The 19200-nt window shown below is 40.7% G+C and overlaps 1 protein-coding gene across 2 annotated transcripts in view; it reads left to right on the top strand.

The window, feature by feature from the left end:
* LOC132391603 (rho GTPase-activating protein 25-like) overlaps positions 1-19200 on the top strand; it is a 102742-nt gene that overhangs the window by 80011 nt on the left and 3531 nt on the right. For both annotated transcript variants that reach the window (XM_059965049.1, XM_059965134.1), the window contains exon 10: positions 751-1310. In XM_059965049.1, coding sequence (XP_059821032.1) covers positions 751-1310 — 560 coding nt within the window. The remainder of the gene's footprint in view (positions 1-750; positions 1311-19200) is intronic.

Raw genomic sequence — 19200 nt, 5'->3', positions numbered from 1 at the left:
AAAAATTGCATTCTCTAAGCATGGTGTAGTGTCCTACGGCCAAACAAGTTCATGCGTCTGATGCTAATTAGAAACTGTTTGGCTACAGAATTCTGTCCCAATTAAGTAGCATAATGTGCCAAATAAATGAAGGGAATCTGGCTATTTTCTGGATTAGTTATTTGTTCTTTAAGAGTTCTCGCAAGTAAGTAGCTGCCCCAATTAACTGATGGTCCTGTTAACTGGAATCCACTGTATTTGTGAATTCAGTCATTGCATCTTGTGGAGCCTATCATGGTGATAAATTGATTTCACTTTAAGGATTTTGGCTATGGCTCTGTGGGAACACTTTCATCTTCAATTCAGAAATCACAGATATGAGTCCTACTCCAGGAGCTATGGAATGCAATCCAGGCCACTGATTCTAGTGACAAAACTGAGATGTTATACATCTTTCACCCAAGATGCTCATACAAAGCCACATCTGACCTCCTTGGCAGACATAACGTTCCCTACAGTTTTGTTAGAGAAGAACAGGGGAATTATCGCTGGAATATGGGCCTCGATTACCCATCAACAAAAGCATAAAATTAAACTGTTTTTAAGGACCTTTCTATGTACCCCATTTGCTGCATCATGACAGAGACTGAAATGCAAGTTATGGGCTTAAATTATTTTGGGATAACCTAAAATGGAGATGAAACAGACAATAAAAATGCATATTTTCCAGTGAAATAGTAAGAGTACTTACAGTAATTTATTTGTTTTTAGCCCAACCAAATTGACGGGATTGGGGAAAGCACATTAGAGAGTGAATTTGAAAACTGGAATGAATGCCCCAGGAAAAGGACTCAGACTCTTCCAGCCAGCAGCTGCATGTTGAATTCAGCCGGAGAGATGTCCCACAGTATTAATAGTGCTGACTTCTCAGACAAACGCAAGTCCTTTCAAGAAAACACAACTGACAGACACAAAAGGAGTTTTTCCCAGGACCTTATGAAGACTCCTACTGCCTATGAACAGGTCTCCACTTATGATAACGAAACGGATTCTGGTGATTCTCAGAAAAAAGACTCTATGAGTTCTGGATGGTCTGCTGAACAAAGTGAATCCATTAGTGTGGAACTGGAGAGTTATGAGAATTCTCTCTTCAAGGAAAGCGAAAGCCTCTCAACAAAGACCCAAAAAGACCAACCAAAGGTGGAAAGGGAAGATGAAAAGGTGGAGCTCGATGTGGGGCAAATGAGCATGGAACAGATTCGGAGCCAGCTTATCGAATTAAGAGCGGAGCTAAACAAGCAGAAGCAAAGTTATGAGGAGAGAATTGAAAGGTAAGCATCTCTAATAATAAACTGATTTTCCCAAGGTAGATTTGGCCTAGTGGGAAGTACGCTCCTCTCTGAATTGAAAGATTTCCATTTTAAGTCCCCTTACAGAGACTTCTCTACTGAGTCTGTTATATACTGTATTTAATACTTTAGGTGAAATATCAATGATCCCACAATACCTGTGGAAGAAGAGCAGTAGGGTATTTCTAGCAATCTGGCCAACAATTCTTAAAACAAATCTGATCATTACTGCATCTTATGCTGTAGCCTGCTGTTTGCAATTCAGCTATCACAATTCCTAGTTTGCTGGAGCAACTATGATTTAATTGCCTCAAAGGTTGTAGAGGATTATAGTTGCATATCACAGGAACCAATCAAAGGATTCTGCTAAGTATTTTCTTTTGTAGGTGTGGAGATCAAAATTTTACACGGTGCTTCAAACAGAGCCTCACAAAAGCTGTGCAGTCTCAACAAGAGAAAGATTTGAATTTCTGTAACCCCTTTTACTCAGCATAGAAGAATGAGAGGCGATCCAGAATTCTAAGGGAAATTGAGGCAGTGGATTCAGAGAGGCTGGTTGCTCTAGTCTAGAACTAAGAACATGATAGATAGGTCATTTGGAACTGAGATGAGGAGAGTTTTGTTTTATGCAGACGTTTGTAAAGTATCAGAATTGCTCTGTTTTAAAGGTTCATGAATGCCCAATTCAAGGCCGTTAGAATTTTGTGCTTTAAAAGACAGTTGGGTATTCTAACATCAGTAGTGTGATGTTTTGTAACCCTGAAAAATAAAACTAATTGAACGGAAAACACAGAGCTGGAAGTAAAGCATTAATTTTGTTTTGCTTCAGAAAGGTATACATGTATGAGCTGGTGGCAGAATGACGTATGCCATTCATGTACTTTGATATACAACCTGTAATAAATTATTTAAACTAAGAATGCTTAATCAAACAATATATTTGCAATATTACTCAAATATCAGTGAAATATTAAATACACAACACTCCTTTCTGCCTAGCTATAACCACAACTCAATGTAGTATGCATCTCAACTACACACACACACACTCTCTCTCACACACACACACACTGATGCACCATCAATAACTCACTCTGAGACGTAAGGCGAGATATCGGCTTTTAATGACAGGAAGAAAGAACAAACAGTGAGTGACCACCATATTACATCCTGGAGACTGAGAGGCCGGGCTCAGGCCTTAATTGCCTTTATATAGGGGTCTGTGGGAGGATCACAGGAGCAGTCAGCAGGGGGTGTGTCCAGACAGGTATATGTAGTTCACCACATTCACCCCCCACTTTGTTTTAAAAAAAGTCCCCATGTGGCAAAGTTTCTTACAGGTTAAGTCTATCAGGTGGTTGAATCTGTCACTGCGATCTACGTAGCTCTGGCTGTGATTGCACAGGTGCCGGTGGTGCTTGCACCAGAGACGGAGGTTGTGCTGGTTCCGGCCTAACTGGAGGTGTCAGCCCACTAGGCGTCAGTGATCCCTCACGCATGTGCGAGGCGCCTGGTATATACGCGTACGAAACGCCGGGTATATGAGTGTCGTGAGGAGTCTGTGTAGGGCCTGGTGTGCGCGGTGTCACCTCGGGTACAGGGTTCATAGTTACTGTGGAGTGTTCGGGGTAGTGGTCTGCTGCTCCTGCGGGCACCAGGTCGCGGACGGAGACCGTGTCCTCCCACCCATCAGGCAAGACCACGTAGGCATACTGGGGGCTCGCATGTAGAAGATGGACCCTCTCGACCAGCAGGGAGTATTTATTACTCCTCACATGTTTCTGGAGCAGCACTGGCCCTGGGGACGTCAGCCAAACTGGTAGGGTGGTCCCAGTGACAGACTTCCTGGGAAAAGAGAATAGATGCTTGTGAGGGGTGGCATTGGTGGACGTGCATAACAGGGAGCGGATAGAGTGGAGTGCCACAGGGAGGACCTCCTGCCATCGAGAGACCGGCAACCCTTTTGACTTAAGGGCTAAAAGTGTGGCCTTCCACACTGTGGCATTCTCCCTCTCCACCTGTCCATTTCCCCAGGGATTATAACTCGTGGTCCGACTAGTAGCAATGCCCCTAGCTAGCAGGTACCGGCACAGCTCGTCACTCATAAAGGAGGACCCTCTATCACTGTGGATATAGCTGGGATATCCGAACAGAGTGAAGAGCTGGTGCAGGGCTTTTATGATGGACGTGGTAGTGGTGTCGGGGCAGGGAATGGCAAAGGGGAACCCCATATATTCGTCGATAATATTGAGAAAATAGACATTGCGGTCGGTGGAGGGAAGGGGGCCCTTAAAGTCAACACTCAGTCGCTCAAAAGGGCGGGTGGCCTTGACAAGTTGCGCCGTTTCAGGACGGTAGAAGTGTGGTTTGCACTCAGCGCAGATTTAGCAGTCCCTGGTCATCGTCCTGATGTCCTCCAGGGAGTACGGTAGGTTTCAGGCTTTCACGAAATGGTAAAATCGGGTGACCCCCCAAATGGCAAAGATGTGCATGAAGGGCATACAGCTGGTCGAGCTGTGCGCCAGCACATGTTCCCCGGGATAGGGCATCAGGGGGCTCATTGAGTCTGCCAGGCCGGTACAGGATGTCAAAGCTGTAGGTGGAGAGTTCTATTCTCCACCGCAAAATTTTATCATTTTTGGTTTTGCCCTGCTGTTGGTTGCTGAACATGAACGCAACTGAGCGCTGGTCGGTCAGCAAGGTGAACCTTTTGCCGGCGAGATAGTGCCTCCAGTGCCTAATAGCTTCCACTATGGCCTGGACTTCTTTCTCCACCGCGGAGTGCCGAATTTCAGAGCCTTGAAGGGTACGAGAAAAGAATGCTACTGGCCTGCCTGCCTGATTGAGGGTAGCAGCAAGTGCGAAATCGAAGGCGTCAGTCTCTACTTGGAAGGGAATGGTCTCGTCCACCGCATGCATCGTTGCTTTGGCAATGTGTTCCATTAATGCAGCTGAAGGCCGCGCAGGCCTCAGCAGAGAGGGGAAAAGTGGTAGACTTGACCAGGGGGCGGGCCTTGTCTGCGTAATGGGGGACCCATTGGGCGTAATAGGAAAAAAAACCCAGGCACCATCTGAGGGCTTTGAGAGTGGTGGGAAGAGGGAGTTCTAACAGGGGGCGCATATGGTCGGGATCAGGGCCAATGACCCCGTTTTCCACGACATACCCAAGGATAGCGAGTCGGGTGGTTCCGAACACACACTTGCCCCTGTTATAAGTAGGGTTCAGAGCTTCAGCCACTTGGAAAAATCATTGGAGGTTGGCAAAGTCAAAATGCCGGCGGCGGGGTCTGAGGCATCCACGGAACCGATGGGGAATGGCATGACTGGACAGCATCAGTGTTGTGCAGAACAGCCTCCAGTGTGTCAGTCGTCTCGATCGCCGAGCGTAAGGTAAGATCGGCATTTTTCATCAACCGCTGACGCACATACACTGACCTCAGTCCTGTAACAAAGGCATCTCGTACTAGCAGCTCCGCATGCTGTTCCGCCGTGAGCGTTTTGCAGTCACAAGTTCAGACGAGTGTCTGTAGGGCTCGAAGAAACTCGGCGCTTGACTTTCCAGGCAGCTGTCGTTGTGTAGCTAAGCGATGTCTTGCATAGGCGGTGTTCACCGGCTGCAGGTACTGTCTTTTGAGGGCGTCCAGTGCCCCTTCGTAGGTCGGCAGGTCCCTGATAAATTAATAAACTTTTGGGGTGAACCTTGAGAGGAGAATTCTGTGCATAACAGCGGGTTCAGTTGCACGAACCTCCTCCAAGTATGATTGGAAGCATGCAAGCCAGAATTCAAAGGCAAGAGCTGCTTCAGGGTCTTGGGGGTCCAAATCCAATATTTCCAGACGTAAAACGGTTTCCATGTTTTAAAACTTCCAGTCAATAAAATTGATGCACCATCAATAACTCACTCTGAGACGTAAAGGGGAGATATCGGCTTTTATTGACTGGAAGAAGGAACAAGCAGTGAGTGACCACCATACTACATCCTGGAGACTACAATCTGGAGACTGAGAGGCCGGGCTCAGGCCTTGATCGCCTTTATACCGGGGTCTGTGGGAGGAGCCACAGGAGTAGTCAGCAGGGGACGTGCCCAGACAGGTATATGTAGTTCACCATAAACACACACACACACACACACACACACACACACACCATAGTGAATTTGCAATTGTCCCAATCAGATCTAAAGATTTAATTGCTATGGAGGCTTTCTTACTCTTGTGGGATAATGTCTTGGTGGGGGAGGGGGTGGGGGGGGGAGGGAGGGCGGTGTGGTGGTGTCACTCTGCATGGCAGAGGAGACTTGTAGTGACAAAATCTCAGTTTCTCCATGGTGGTTGTAAGAGTTGACTCTGGACTGAAGGAAGTAGTCTGGCTGTTCTGGACACATGTCTTCTGGACATGTTCGCATCCGTAACAGTGCATGACAAACTGCTCAATTTGCTATTCAATCCCAGGCCACCAGTCAAAGCTTTGAGACAACACTGTCATTTTGAACATGCCCGGTACAACTGGTATGTAACTTAGCTCTCAGCTTGGATGGTATAAGAACTCCCAATCCCAACATAAGGCAACCTCTGTCATGTGCAAGTTTATCCTGGTGCTGGTAAAAATGGGGAACTGTGATTTCTTTTGCATGTTCCAGCTACTTTGGGTGACCTGAGATGGTGCGGGGTATTTTCTGGCATCCCTTTGGATCATCTTTGCTGTAATAGGCAGTTTTTCGATTTGAATTAAGGAGAATACATCAAGAGGAATGTCCTCTTTTATAAATTTTTCAGGTGTTTCCTTTTTCAAGGTAACTGGGACGATCCATCAGCATTTCCATGATTAGTTGTCCTCTTGAGTTTGATCTTGTAACTGTGTTCTTTAAGAAACAGAATCTATCTCTGCACTTGTGCAGCTGTTAGTGGAACACCCTTCTGTTGATTGAAAATGGACACCAGTGATTGATGATCAATAATGAGGGTAATTTTCTCCCATACAAGTACTAGTTTCCAGTAAGATGGTGACAAGCTTCAGCTCAGTGGATTCTATAGGGCCAATCAAAGGTGCTAATTGTATTTTTTAAATGTATATTTTTACAATCGCAAGACCCTGCTGGACATTAAGAACTTAAAGTACTGCAGGTCTATCCCATTAGTGTGTACTGACTGGCAGAGAACTTGAAGGAGATAGATTTGGTATGGATTGTGCTGCTGCCTGCATCAGAGAAGCATTGGAGGAGCTGGTGTGTGGAGGCAATGTGCAGCAAGTGATCACCTTAGTCACTTTTCTTGTGATCACAGGAACCTGTTGGACATTGTTAATGTGGAATGCTGCAAGTCCAATTCACAGATTTATTGGTGGATGGTGGGGTAGGCGGTAGGAGCAGACGGCAGGGGAGCTGGGTGGCCTCAGTCATAGCAAGGACAAGGCCCCAAGCCGTGGTATTGTCTGTTTACAGTTGACTAGGAGAGAGGTGTTGTCAGTGTGCTCCACCGGAGTGCCAGAGGGCAGTGTGGCATGGCACCAAACCCGGAGTCAGTGCTGTTCCCCGGTGCTTGCTTGGCAGAAGATAAGCCATATTGTGTTCAACAGCAGACTGCTGCGGCATTCATGGACTCAGGCTCTTGGACTATATTCTTCCTTGTGTGACTAATATCTTATCTGTGCTTATGATCTTATATGTGCTATATGTGCCTTGTGCTGTGTATGACTTTTGGTTCTGTGTTTTGTGTCTTGGCCCCAGAATAGCACTGCTTCATTTTGCTGTATTTATGGATATTCATGTTTGGTTAAATGGCAATTAAACTTGATCTTGAACTTGAAACGTTTTACATCCCAAACCAGATTCAAGGCTTCTCTGTCAATCTGTGCATAATTTTTCTCTGCATTGGTAAGGGAATGTGATGCAACGGCTATAGGGTGTTCATTTCCATCACTCATAACATGTGACATGATTGCACCCATACCATAAGGTGATGCATCACAGGCAAGCTTCACTGGACAATGTAGATCATAATGTGTAAGTACAGTGTGCCTGATATCAGCATTCCCTTTGTCTTCTGGAAAGGCACCTTAAAATGTTTTGTCCGTTGCCATTTCTTCCTGATCTGTAGTATTAAGTTCAAGAGGTGGTGAGAAACTCTTCAGACTCTTCTTCTTGCTCCATCAGCAGGTGGGACTCAGCTAAGTCCACTTGCTGAAGTGCTTTTCTCCAGAGAAGTTTGCAAAGATATCCTCAACCCCAGGCAGAGGGTATTGATTTACTTTCAATACTGGGTTGATAGTGACCTTAAATGCACCACAGATGCTAACAATTTTACTCTTGATGTGTCTGAGTTTTCCAATGGCATCCTTGAACACTGCTGTTGCATCATCCAGTGCCTTTCTTAACTTGCTTTTAGTTGACTCTATTGCAGGGTATGTAGCATACAAATGGTGGATGGATCTTCAAACAAGTTGTGTTGCCACAGCCAATCACAACCCCACAATGCTGGCCCTCCTGTTTTTACCACATGCAAGCCCAATGTGGCTTGTAGGTTGTTATATTTCACTTTTACAAAGGTAATTCCCACAGGAGTTATCTTTTCTCCAGTATAAGTTCTTAGTTGGATATCCGTAGGCTCCAGTTCAGTATCTTTAAAATGCTGTTCAAACTCATTTTGTGGAATGAGTGTAACAGTGGAACCAGTATTCAATTCCATTTTAATTTGCATCTGCTATTTCATTTACTCCATTGCTCCATATACAATATCCAGTTATGTCTTGTGCAATCAAACGTGTCTATCTTTCTAAAGTAGCTAGTCATTTCTGGTTTTTTTTATATATCAATGATAATTATCACCGGGTACTCACTGTTAATGAATTCATGAATTTGTCTGTCCTCTGCCTTTTTTTTTTAACTCACACGTGTCTGTCACTTCCCAAAGAAGTATTTTTTATTAACTTCAATGTTTCTATAACTCAAACATATTGTTGCACTTCAACAGGTAGGTAGTTGTCTCGGGTTCATTGAAAACTTCCTTGTCACCACCATTGTGTTTTGTAACTCCAAAACATAAAACTACTGTAATTGAAAGGAAAACTTGGAGCTGGAAATAAATCCTGTCTTGGTTTCATTTTACTTCAGTGAGGCGTGCACTTATGAGGCGGTGGCGTAATGACATACACCATTCATGTAGTTTCACATGCAACCTTTAATGCTAATTTAAACAAAGAATGCTTAATCGAGAAATATATTTACAATATTACTGAAATATTAAATACACGCCAAGCAGAAGCTTAAGCTCTTAAAAATTGTCAGTTTCCAAAGCCTGAGTGCACATACAAGTTTGCACAATGGTCTTCAATGGTAATGAGCTGCCACAGAATCTTCTGTAAGACTGTCTATTGTAAGCATTCTAGTATGGGAAAGGAAGGGAAATTACTTTAAAATCACACTTAAAATTATGAGGCTATCATGAATATAGTTGCCAAGCTAAAATATTACTTTAAGTAATTAATACTTTATGGTCTTATGGTCCAGAACCATTCACTTTACTGAAGCAAAATGCAAGGTTTGTACTTACACAGTGCTGTCCACTGCCTTATAAATTACTAAAATTCTTTTAAGGCACTTAAGTTCTTTGCAAATGCTTTCACTCTTGTAATGTAGGAAATGTGGGGACAGTATACAGGTGTGATACACTTTTTAGCAACCAAGGAGCCACATGGTGCAGTCTTCAGTTAGAAAAGGAACTGCCACTCATCTCCTAAAGCTGGCTTACAGCAAATAGCACTGCAATAACAAGAAATGTCCATAAGCTTCACATATCTGAGAACATGACAAATGCAACCTGCATTAATATAATACTCACATCTTAACTAAACATACAAAACATTTCCCAGGGGTGATTATTGAACAGGGTTTGTCAATGTGCTACATAAGTAGACAATAGGTCAGATAATCAAAGTGTGGTCAGAAAGGCTTAGGTCACTATTAAATGAAAATAAGTTCAAAACTCAGCATCTGAAGCATCAACTGTTCATTGATGAACTATGAAATGTGAGGACCTTGAAGGGATCTGGAAACACTGAATGAAAATTTTACTGAAGTTTGATGTCATATGAATACTTTAGATGCACCCATTAATCGAGAGGAAATAGTAAGAATTATATCTTCTTTTAAATCAGGTAAAGCTTGGGGACCCGATGGTTTTACGGTAGAATTTTTAAGACGTTTATGGATATTCTTACACCTCATCTATAACAAATTTTCACTGAGTCTATATCTTCTGGGACCCTCCCGAAAACTTTTTTTTAACTTTCATTTTATTTCATTAATTCCTAAAAAAGGAAAAAGATTTATTTGAATGTGCCTCTTACAGACCAATTTCTTTATTAAATGTCAATTCCAAAATTCTTTCTAAGATTTTGGGTAACAGACTTGAGAACCTTTTACCTAAGGTTATTTCTAAGGATCAAACTAGATTTATTAAGAATACATATTCATATTTTAATATTCAGAGACTACTGAATATCATTCATTCCTCTCCATCTAAAGAAATTGAATGTGTTGTTTCTCTTGATGCAGAGAAAGCCTTTGATAGGGTAGAATGGCCCTATTTATTTCAGGTTTTAGAAAGATTTAATTTTGGTCCATGCTTTATTTCTTGGATTAAACTGATTTATCAAGCCTCTTTGGTGGCAGTTATAACTAATAATCAAAAATCTTCTTATTTTAGGTTATATAGAGGTACCTGACAGGGTTGACTTCTCAGTCCGCTGCTATTTAATTTAGCTTTAGAACCTCTTGCTATTGCTCTTCGGGACTCCAATGAGGTTTTGGGTATTAAGAGAAGAGATTAAGTGCAAATGGTTTTGTTGTATGCAGATGCCTTGTTAGTTTATATTTCAGATCATAAGAAATTGATTCCTGCTTTGTTATCTATATTTTCTGAATTTAGTAGTTTTTCTGGATTTAAATTAAATTTGCATAAAAGTGAGTTATTTCCTATTAACAATGATTTTGATCAATATCAATTTCCTTTTAGTATTGCTAAAAATAACTTTACTTATCTCAGTATTAAAATCACCAAACATTTTAACAACCTGTATAAATATAACTTTCTTCCATTAATTAAGTACAGGTATACGCACCAAGTAATTCCTAAATGGTCTCCTATGACATTATCATTAATTGGCCATATTAGTTCTATTAAAATGATAGTATTACCAAAGTTTTTATATGTATTTCAAGCAATCCTCTCTTTTGTTCCTGAACTGTTTTTGATAGAATAGACTCTAAAATTTTATCTCTTATTTGGAATAATAAAATCCTAGATTGAGCAAACTTTAATTGCAGAAGTTAACAAAGTATGGTGGTATGGCTTTGCCAAACTTTAGATTTTACTACTAGGCAATTAACATTTGTTATATTACTTTTTGTATTCATTTTTCAGATATACATGATTGTCCCTTATGGGTGGATTTGGTGAAAAACTCAGTGAAGGGGTATTTTTGGCTTCCTTATTGGGAGCTCCTCTTCCTTTTTTGCTTTCTAAGATCAGTAGTCGAGATTTTAATCCTATTATTAAACATACATTAAGAATTTGGTTTCAATTTCATAGATCCTTTGATCTTAATAACTTTGTTCTTTCTAGTAAAATCCATCTTAAGTTTTTTAAACTAATTTTTGATCAGACCTTTTCAATTTGGAAAACCAAAGGAATAGTAATTTTTTTAGATTTATTCTTAGGTAATTGTCTAATGTCTTTCACTCAGTTACCAGATAAATATCACCTTTCTAATGTACACTTCTTTAGATATTTACGAATTAGGAATTTTCTACGTAATATACTGCCAGATTTTCCTTTGGCTTATTTACCCAATAATATTGATACTCTTTTTCAGGTCAAACCATTTCAAAAAGGACTGATAGCTATAATTTATAAATGGTTATTGAACTTGCATATGTTACCTAATGATAAAATTAAAGCTACTTGGGAACTGGAGTTTTGAAAGTCACTTTCAGATAATCAATGGGATAAAATGTTTCATTTGGTAAATACCTCTTCTATTTGTGCCCATCACTCCTTGATACAGTTCAAGTTAGTGCATCAGGCGCATAATGTCAAAGGACAAATTAGCCCATATTTTTTTCTAATATTAATCCTATTTGTGATAGATGTAATATTGAGGCAGCTACTTTAACACATATGCTCTGCTCTTGCATCAAGTTAGATAATTTTTGGAAAGAAGTCTTCAAAACTTTGTCAAAGCTTCTGAATTTGGATCTACAACCAAATTTACTTTCAGCAATTTTTGGGATCATTCCTTCGGAAGCAGGAGATATTCCTGTTTCTGCTCAATGGATGATAGCTTTTACAACTTTATTGGATAGGAGAGCCATTTTGCTTCAATGGAAGGATTCTAATCCACCTACTGTTATTCATTGGCTTTCCTCCATTATATCCTGTTTAAGTTTAGAGAAAATAAGAAGTCAGACATTTGATACATCCTACATCCTGAGGAAACTTGGTGACCTTTTATTCAGTATTTTCATATGCTCTGACTTTTGGTCCTTCCAGTTACCTTTTTGAAGTTTTGGATTTGATCAGAAAGCTTTTTCCTTGTTTTTTTTTTTGGTTTTTACTCTCAGTTTGAGCTGCCCGGTTCTTTTATCTTTTTTTTTGTTTTTTTTTGTGTTTATGTTCTGTTTATGTCAATTATAAACATTTCTTTATTTTTTTCTTTTTATGGATAAGAGGAGAATCAATTAGCCTTCTCTTTATTATATATTAATGATATTAATAATTATCTTTATATATTAATAATAATTATATTATTAGATTAATACTTTGATCTTGATAATGTTATTTTTCCCTTTATTTGAACTGTTATTAATATAGATATTTGTGATAATTCTCCTCTTGTTTATATATGTGTGTGTGTGTGTGTGTGTGTGTGTGTGTGTGTGTGTACTTTTTTATTTAACTAATAAAAAGTTTGACAAAAAAAGAAGTTTGATGTTAAATGGCAAACTTCACATCCATCACATCCATTTAGATGATACATTTGGCATCCAGCTTGTATTACATTAGGTGGTACACTGAGTTTATCATCAGTCCTGTTTGATGGTACATTGCAAGTCTACTGAAAAGGTTGCTAAATAATGCACAGTGTGTCTCCACAGTCCTTTTAGAATGTTTCTATTAATTCCTTTAGTTGGTGCACCATCCTTTCAGAAATTGCACTACCTACTATCAATCATTTACTCACTGTGGATCTACCATCAATAAAAATTTCAAGTTGTATACAGTATACATGTAAAATGAAACCCTTTGAATACTGTAAAAGTGTGCTGTATACATCAGCTATTAATGTTTCTAGATAATATATTCTGCAGATATCATCAGTTCTGTTAGATAATCCACTGAGGATCTACTATTGATGATGAATTCTGTTAGTCCTGTGGTTAGTTCTGTTATGTGTCTATTATTAACCCTTTGGTTAGTGCAGTTGTGTTTATTATCAAACATTTTACACAACATATCCACTATCAATACATAATATTGACAAGGTTCCGCATGGAAGGTTAGTTAAGAAGGTTCAATTGTTAGGTATTAATATTGAAGTAGTGAAATGGATTCAACAGTGGCAGGGTGGGAGATGCCAGAGAGTAGTGGTGGATAACAGTTTGTTAGGTTGGAGGCCAGTGACTAGGAATTTGTACTGGGTCCAATGTTGTTTGTCATATACATTAATGATCTGGATGATGGGGTGGTAAATTGGATTAGTAAGTATGCAGATGATACTAAGGTAGGTGGCATTGTGGATAATGAAGTAGGTTTTCAAAGCTTGCAGAGAGATTTTGGCCAGTTAGAAGAGTGGGCTGAACGATGGTTGATGGAGTTTAATGCTGATAAGTGTGAGGTGCTACATTTTGGTAGGAATAATCGAAATACATGGTAAATGGTAGGGCATTGAAGAATGCAGTAGAACAGAGTGATCTAGGAATAATGGTGCATAGTTCCCTGAAGGTGGAATCTCATATGGATAGGGTGGTGAAGAAAGCTTTTGGTATGTTGGCCTTTATAAATCAGAGCATTGAGTATAGGAGTTGGGATGTAATGTTAAAATTGTACAAAGCATTGGTAAGGCCGAATTTGGAGTATTGTGTACAGTTCTGGTCACCGAATTTATAGGAAAGATGTCAACAAAATAGAGAGAGTACAGAGAAGATTTACTAGAATGTTACCTGGGTTTCAGCACCTAAATTACAGGGAAAGGTTGAACAAGTTATGTATTTATTCTTTGGAGTGTAGAATGTTGAGGGGGGACTTGATAGAGGTATTTAAAATCATGAGGGGGATAGATACAGTTGATGTGGATAGGCATTTTCCATTGAGAGTAGGGGAGATTCAAACAAGAGGACATGATTTGAGAGTTAGGGGGCAAAAGTTTAAGAGTATCACGAGGGGAATTTCTTTACTCAGAAAGTGGTAGCTGTGTGGAGCGAGCTTCCAGTAGAAGTGATAGAGGGGAAAGTAAAATTGGATAGGTATATTGGCAGGAAAGGAATGGAGGGTTATGGGCTGAGTGTGAGCCAGTGGGACTAGGTGAGAGTAAGCATTTGGCACGGACTAGAAGGGCCGAGATGGCTTATATGGTTATAAAGTTGATGCACAGGTTGTCAGCCTTCAATCCAGAGGATAACTAAGCACCCTACTATCAGTCCTGTTGGATGGTGTACAGTGTGTTTGCTTATCATCCCAGAGAGGCACAGCAGTGCACTGATATCTTCAACACTTCACTTTTCCAGGCTACTGTCCCAACAGGCTTCCAATTAACCACCATCATCCCTCTGCCAAAGAACCTTGTACCTTTAGAACTCAATGACTACCACCTGATGGCACTGATGTCAATCATCATGAAGTGTTTTGAATGACTGGTAATGGCACACATCAAAAACTGCATTCCTACCACATTGGGCACTCACCACTATGATTCCTGACAGAACCACTCTATGACAGGTGCCATGCGCCTGGCCTGACATGCCCAGAAAACAAGGACACTTACGTGAAAATACTGTTACTGGATTTCAGTTTGGATTTGATACTATTGTTCTTCAGAGTTTGGTGAAGAAACCCCTGCTCCTCGGTCAGAACACACCACTGTGCAAGCTGGGCGTTGGACCTCCCAACCAACACTTCAGATAGTTAGAGTGCACAACTGCTCCTCCCTCCATATCATCTTTACACAGGTGTGTGTACACTGTGTGCTGACCCCACTGCGATGCACTCTGCTCAAACATGATCACCCTGCCAGACACCTCAGGCTGTGAGGTGTTAATATGATTATCAAGTCAACTGCTGACACGACAGGGCTGGGACTCATTACCAACAATGAGACCACCTGCAGAGAGGAAATGGAAGTGCTCAAGGCCCAGTGGTCAACCAAATAACCTCTTCCTCAATGTCAACAAGACAAAGGAGATGGTTATCACCTTCAAGAGAACTTGCACCACTCACACCCCACTTTACATCAACAACACAGCAGTGGAAACCACAAGCAGTTTCAAACTCCTGGGAGTGCACATCGCACACTTCTGATAGTCTCAGAACACATCCTGCACAATCACAAAAGCTCACCAACATCCCAACTTCTATGGAGGCCGAAGAGAGCTGTACTATGCACTTCAATCCATGAGTAAGTCAGTAATAAGTGATTGTGGACTTCTGGAAAAGGAAGTGGCGGGCCCACACACCAGCTCTCATTGAGGGATCAGCTGTGGAAAGGATGGGCTGTTTCAGGTTCCTGGGTGTCAACATCCCTAAAGATCTATCCTGTAATTACATCTTGATGTCATTACAAAGAGGGCACAGTAGCTGCCATATTTCAAATTTCTACCAATGTACCTTGGAGAGTATCCTAACTGGTTGCAACACTGTCTGGTATAGAGACGCCACTGCACAGGATCAGAAGAAGCTGCAGAGAGTTGCAAACTCGGCCAGATCCTTCATGGGCACTAGCTCCCCAGTGTCAAGGACATCTTCAAAAGGGGTGGTGCCTCAAAAAGGCACCATCCATCACTAAGGACATCCTAGGATATCCCTCTTCTCATTGCCACCATGAAGGGGGAGGTACAGAAGCCTAAAGCCATGCACTCAACATTTCAGGAACAGCTTCTTCCCCTCCAGCATCAGATGACGAAATGGACAATGAACCCATGTATACTACCTCACTTTTTTTTTTACTATTTTTGCTTTCTCTTTGCAGTACCTATTTTTTATATATATACAGTAAGTTCTTATGTAATTTATAGATTTATAGTTTTTAAAATTACATATATATTGCAATGTATTGCTGCCACAAAACAACATATTTCATGGCCAATGATATTAAACGTGATTCTGATTTTGATTCAATAATTCAATACTCATGACCTTCTACAAATGCCCAATATAGCACATACTAACATGCTGTATCACTGCAGGAAGGATTTACAAAGGATCACTGGTACCAACCTATCTGGCATCAACGACATATATAAACAGAAAGGAGTCAGAAGAAAGCCATCAATTTCACCTCAACCACCGTGTCCCTCTCCCATCAGGGAGGAGGCTTCATAGCATTCATGCCAGAACCACCAGACTCGAGCAGTTACTGCCCCAAGCAGTAATGCTCATCAACACCTCCACCCACTAACCCTACCCCACATCCCCAACAGCACTACTTTATCATTTCCTGTCAGAGTCCCCTTATGTACAGACACTCCTCTATCTAGCATCAACTTATGGACATACAATCAATCAATGTATATAAGCTATATTATTTATATTTACTGTGTTTTTTATTATTGTGTTCTTTATTTTACTGTGTTTTTTGTGCTGCATTGGATCTGGTGGAACAATTATTTTGTTCTCCTTTACACATGTCTACTGGAAATAACACTAAAGAATCTTGAATCCACACAATGTGTGCATATATCATGTTTATAAGATGATGAGAGGCATTGATTGTGTGGATGGTCAAAGGCTTTTTCCCAGGGCTGGAATGGCTAACACGAGGGGGCGCGATTTTCAGGTGCTTTGAAGTAAGTACAGAGGAGACATCAGGGGTAATTTTTTTATGCAGAGAGTGGTGAGTGCGTGAAAAGGGCTGCCAGCGACAGTGGTGGAGGTGGATATGATAGGGTGTTTTAAGGGACTCCTGGATAGGTACGTGGAGCTTAGAAAAATAGAGGGCAATGGTAACCCTAGGTAAGGTAAGGTTAGGTTCAGCACAGCTTTGTGGGCTGAAGGGCCTGTATTGTGCTATAGGTTTTCGATATTTCTGTGCTGTTAGATAGCACACTGAACATCGATTATCTGTTCTTTTGGATGTTACATCACATTTTTACTACTATTCTTGTAGGATCACCACAAACATATTGACTGCATATAATTTCTGTTTGATGGTGCCCTGCATGTCTACAATCAATCCAGTTAAATGGTTCATTTGAGTCTAGTCTCAGTCTTGATACATGGTATTGTGGTCATTGTGAATATGGTTAAAAGGCTGCTTCAGGGTACATTATATCTACATTAGACAAGTCTACTTTAGAAGGTGTTGTATTTGAATGGGCGCAATATACGAAATAAGGTAGATGAAATTGCAGCACAGTTGCAGATTGGCAAGTATGATGTTGTGGGCATCACTGAATCATAGCTGAAAGAAAATTATAGTTGGGAGCTTAATGTCCAAGGACACATGTTATATCATAAGGGCAGGCAGGAAGGCAGACAGAGGTGACAATGTTCTGATGATAAAAAATTAAATCAAATCATTAGAAAGAGGTGACATAGGGTTGGAAGGTGTTGAATCATTGTGGATAGAGCTAAGGAACTACAAGAGTAAAAAGACCTGGATGGGAATCATATACAGACCCCCAAACAGTAGTAAGAATGTGGCCTACAAAGCACAATTGGAAATTGAAAATGCATGCCAAAAGGGCAATGTTACAATAGTCATGGGGGAGCTCAATATGCAGGTAGATTGGGAAAATCCGGATGTTGCTGGATCCAGGAAGGGGAATTTCTAGAATTAATATAAGATGGCTTTTCAGAGCAGCTTGTGGTTGAGCCCACTAGAGGATCAACTATTTTAGATTGGGTGTTGTGCAATGAACCAGTATTGATTAGAGATCTTAAGGTAAAAGAACCCTGAGGGGAAAATGATCAAAATATGATCAAATTAGAATTTAGAGGATTGGGAAGCTTTTAAAAACCAAAAAAAGGCAACTAAAAAGTCATTAAGAAGGTAAAGATGTAATACAAAAGTAAGCTTGCCAATAATATTAAAGAGGATACCAAAAGTCTCTTCTGATACTTAAAGTGTAAAAGAGAGTTGAGAGTAGATTTTGGACCTCTGAAAAACGGTGCTGGAGAGGTAGTAATGAAACGGGGATGAACTGATCAAGTATTTTGCATCAGTCTTCACTGTGGAAGACACTAGCGATATGGTGGAAATCCAAGTGTCAGGGGACATGAAGTGTAAGAAGTTACCATAACTAGAGAGAAGGTTCTTGGAAAGCTGAAAGGTCTGAAGGCAGATAATTCACCTGGACCCGATGATGTATACCCCAGAGTTGTGAAGGAGGTGGCTGAAGAGATCTTAGAGGCATTAATAATTATCTTTCAAAATTAACAAGATTCTGGAATGGTTCTGGAAGACTGGAAAATTGCAAATATCACTCCACTCTTCAAGAAGGGAGAGAGGCAGAATAAAGGAGACACTAGGCCAGTTAGTCTGACGTCAGTGGTTGGGAAGATGCTGGAATTGATTATAGAGGGTGAGATCTCAGAGTACTTGGAGACACATGATAAAATGGGCTATAGTCAGCATGGTTTCCTCAAGGGAAAATATTGCCTGACAGATCTGTTGGAATTCTTTGAAGAAATAAGAAGCCGGAAAGACAAAGGAGAATCAGATGATGTTGTGTTCCTGGATTTTCAGAAGGCCCTTGACAAGGTGCCACACATGAGGCTGCTTAATAAACTACAAGCCCATGGTATTACGGGAAAGAATCTTGCACAGAAAAAGCTAGCTGATTAGCAAGAGGCAAAGAGTGGGGTTCCACAGGGCTCTGAATTGTGACTGATTCTTTTTACACTTTATGTCAATGATTTGGATGATGGAATTGACGGCTTTGTTACAAGGATTTTGTAGATAATATGATGATAAGTGGAAGGACAGATAGTTTTGATGAAGCAGAGAGGCTACAGAAGGACTTAGATAGATTAAGAGATTGGGCAACAAAATGGCAGATGGAATATAGTGTTGGGAAGTGTATGGTTATGCACCTTGGTAGAAGAAATGAAAGTGTTGACTATTTTCTAAAGAGAAAATACAAAAAACAGAGGCGTAAAGGGACTTGGGAGTTCTTGTGCAGGATTCCCTTAAAAGTTGATTCTCTTGTGAGGTAGGCAAATGCAGTCTTAGCGCTCATTTCAAGAGGACTAGAATGTAAAAGCAAGGATGAAATGTTGTGACTTTATAAAGCACTGGTGAGGCCAAACTTGGAGTATTATGAGCAGTTCTTAGAAAGAATGTGCTGAAACTGGAGAGCGTTCAAAGGAGATTCACAAAAATAATTACAGGATTGAATGGCTCTTTATATGAAAAGTGATTGATGGTTCTGGGCCTGTGTACTCTGGAATTCAGAAGAATGAGGTGTGACCTTATTGAAATGGGTCAAATGGTGAAACGCCTTGATAGAGTGGATGTGGAGAGGATGTTTCCTATGATGGGAGAGTCTAAGACCAGAGGACATGGCCTCGATTCTGAGGCTTCCTTTTAGAACGGAGATGATGAGGAATTCCTTTAGCCAGAAAGTGGTGAATCTGTGGAATTCTTTACCACAAGCAGCTGT

This window comes from Hypanus sabinus, chromosome 1 (assembly GCF_030144855.1).
Source record: "Hypanus sabinus isolate sHypSab1 chromosome 1, sHypSab1.hap1, whole genome shotgun sequence".
In the NCBI taxonomy this organism is placed as follows: Eukaryota; Metazoa; Chordata; class Chondrichthyes; order Myliobatiformes; family Dasyatidae; genus Hypanus; species Hypanus sabinus.
This window is presented reverse-complemented; position numbering and strand designations above follow the sequence as displayed.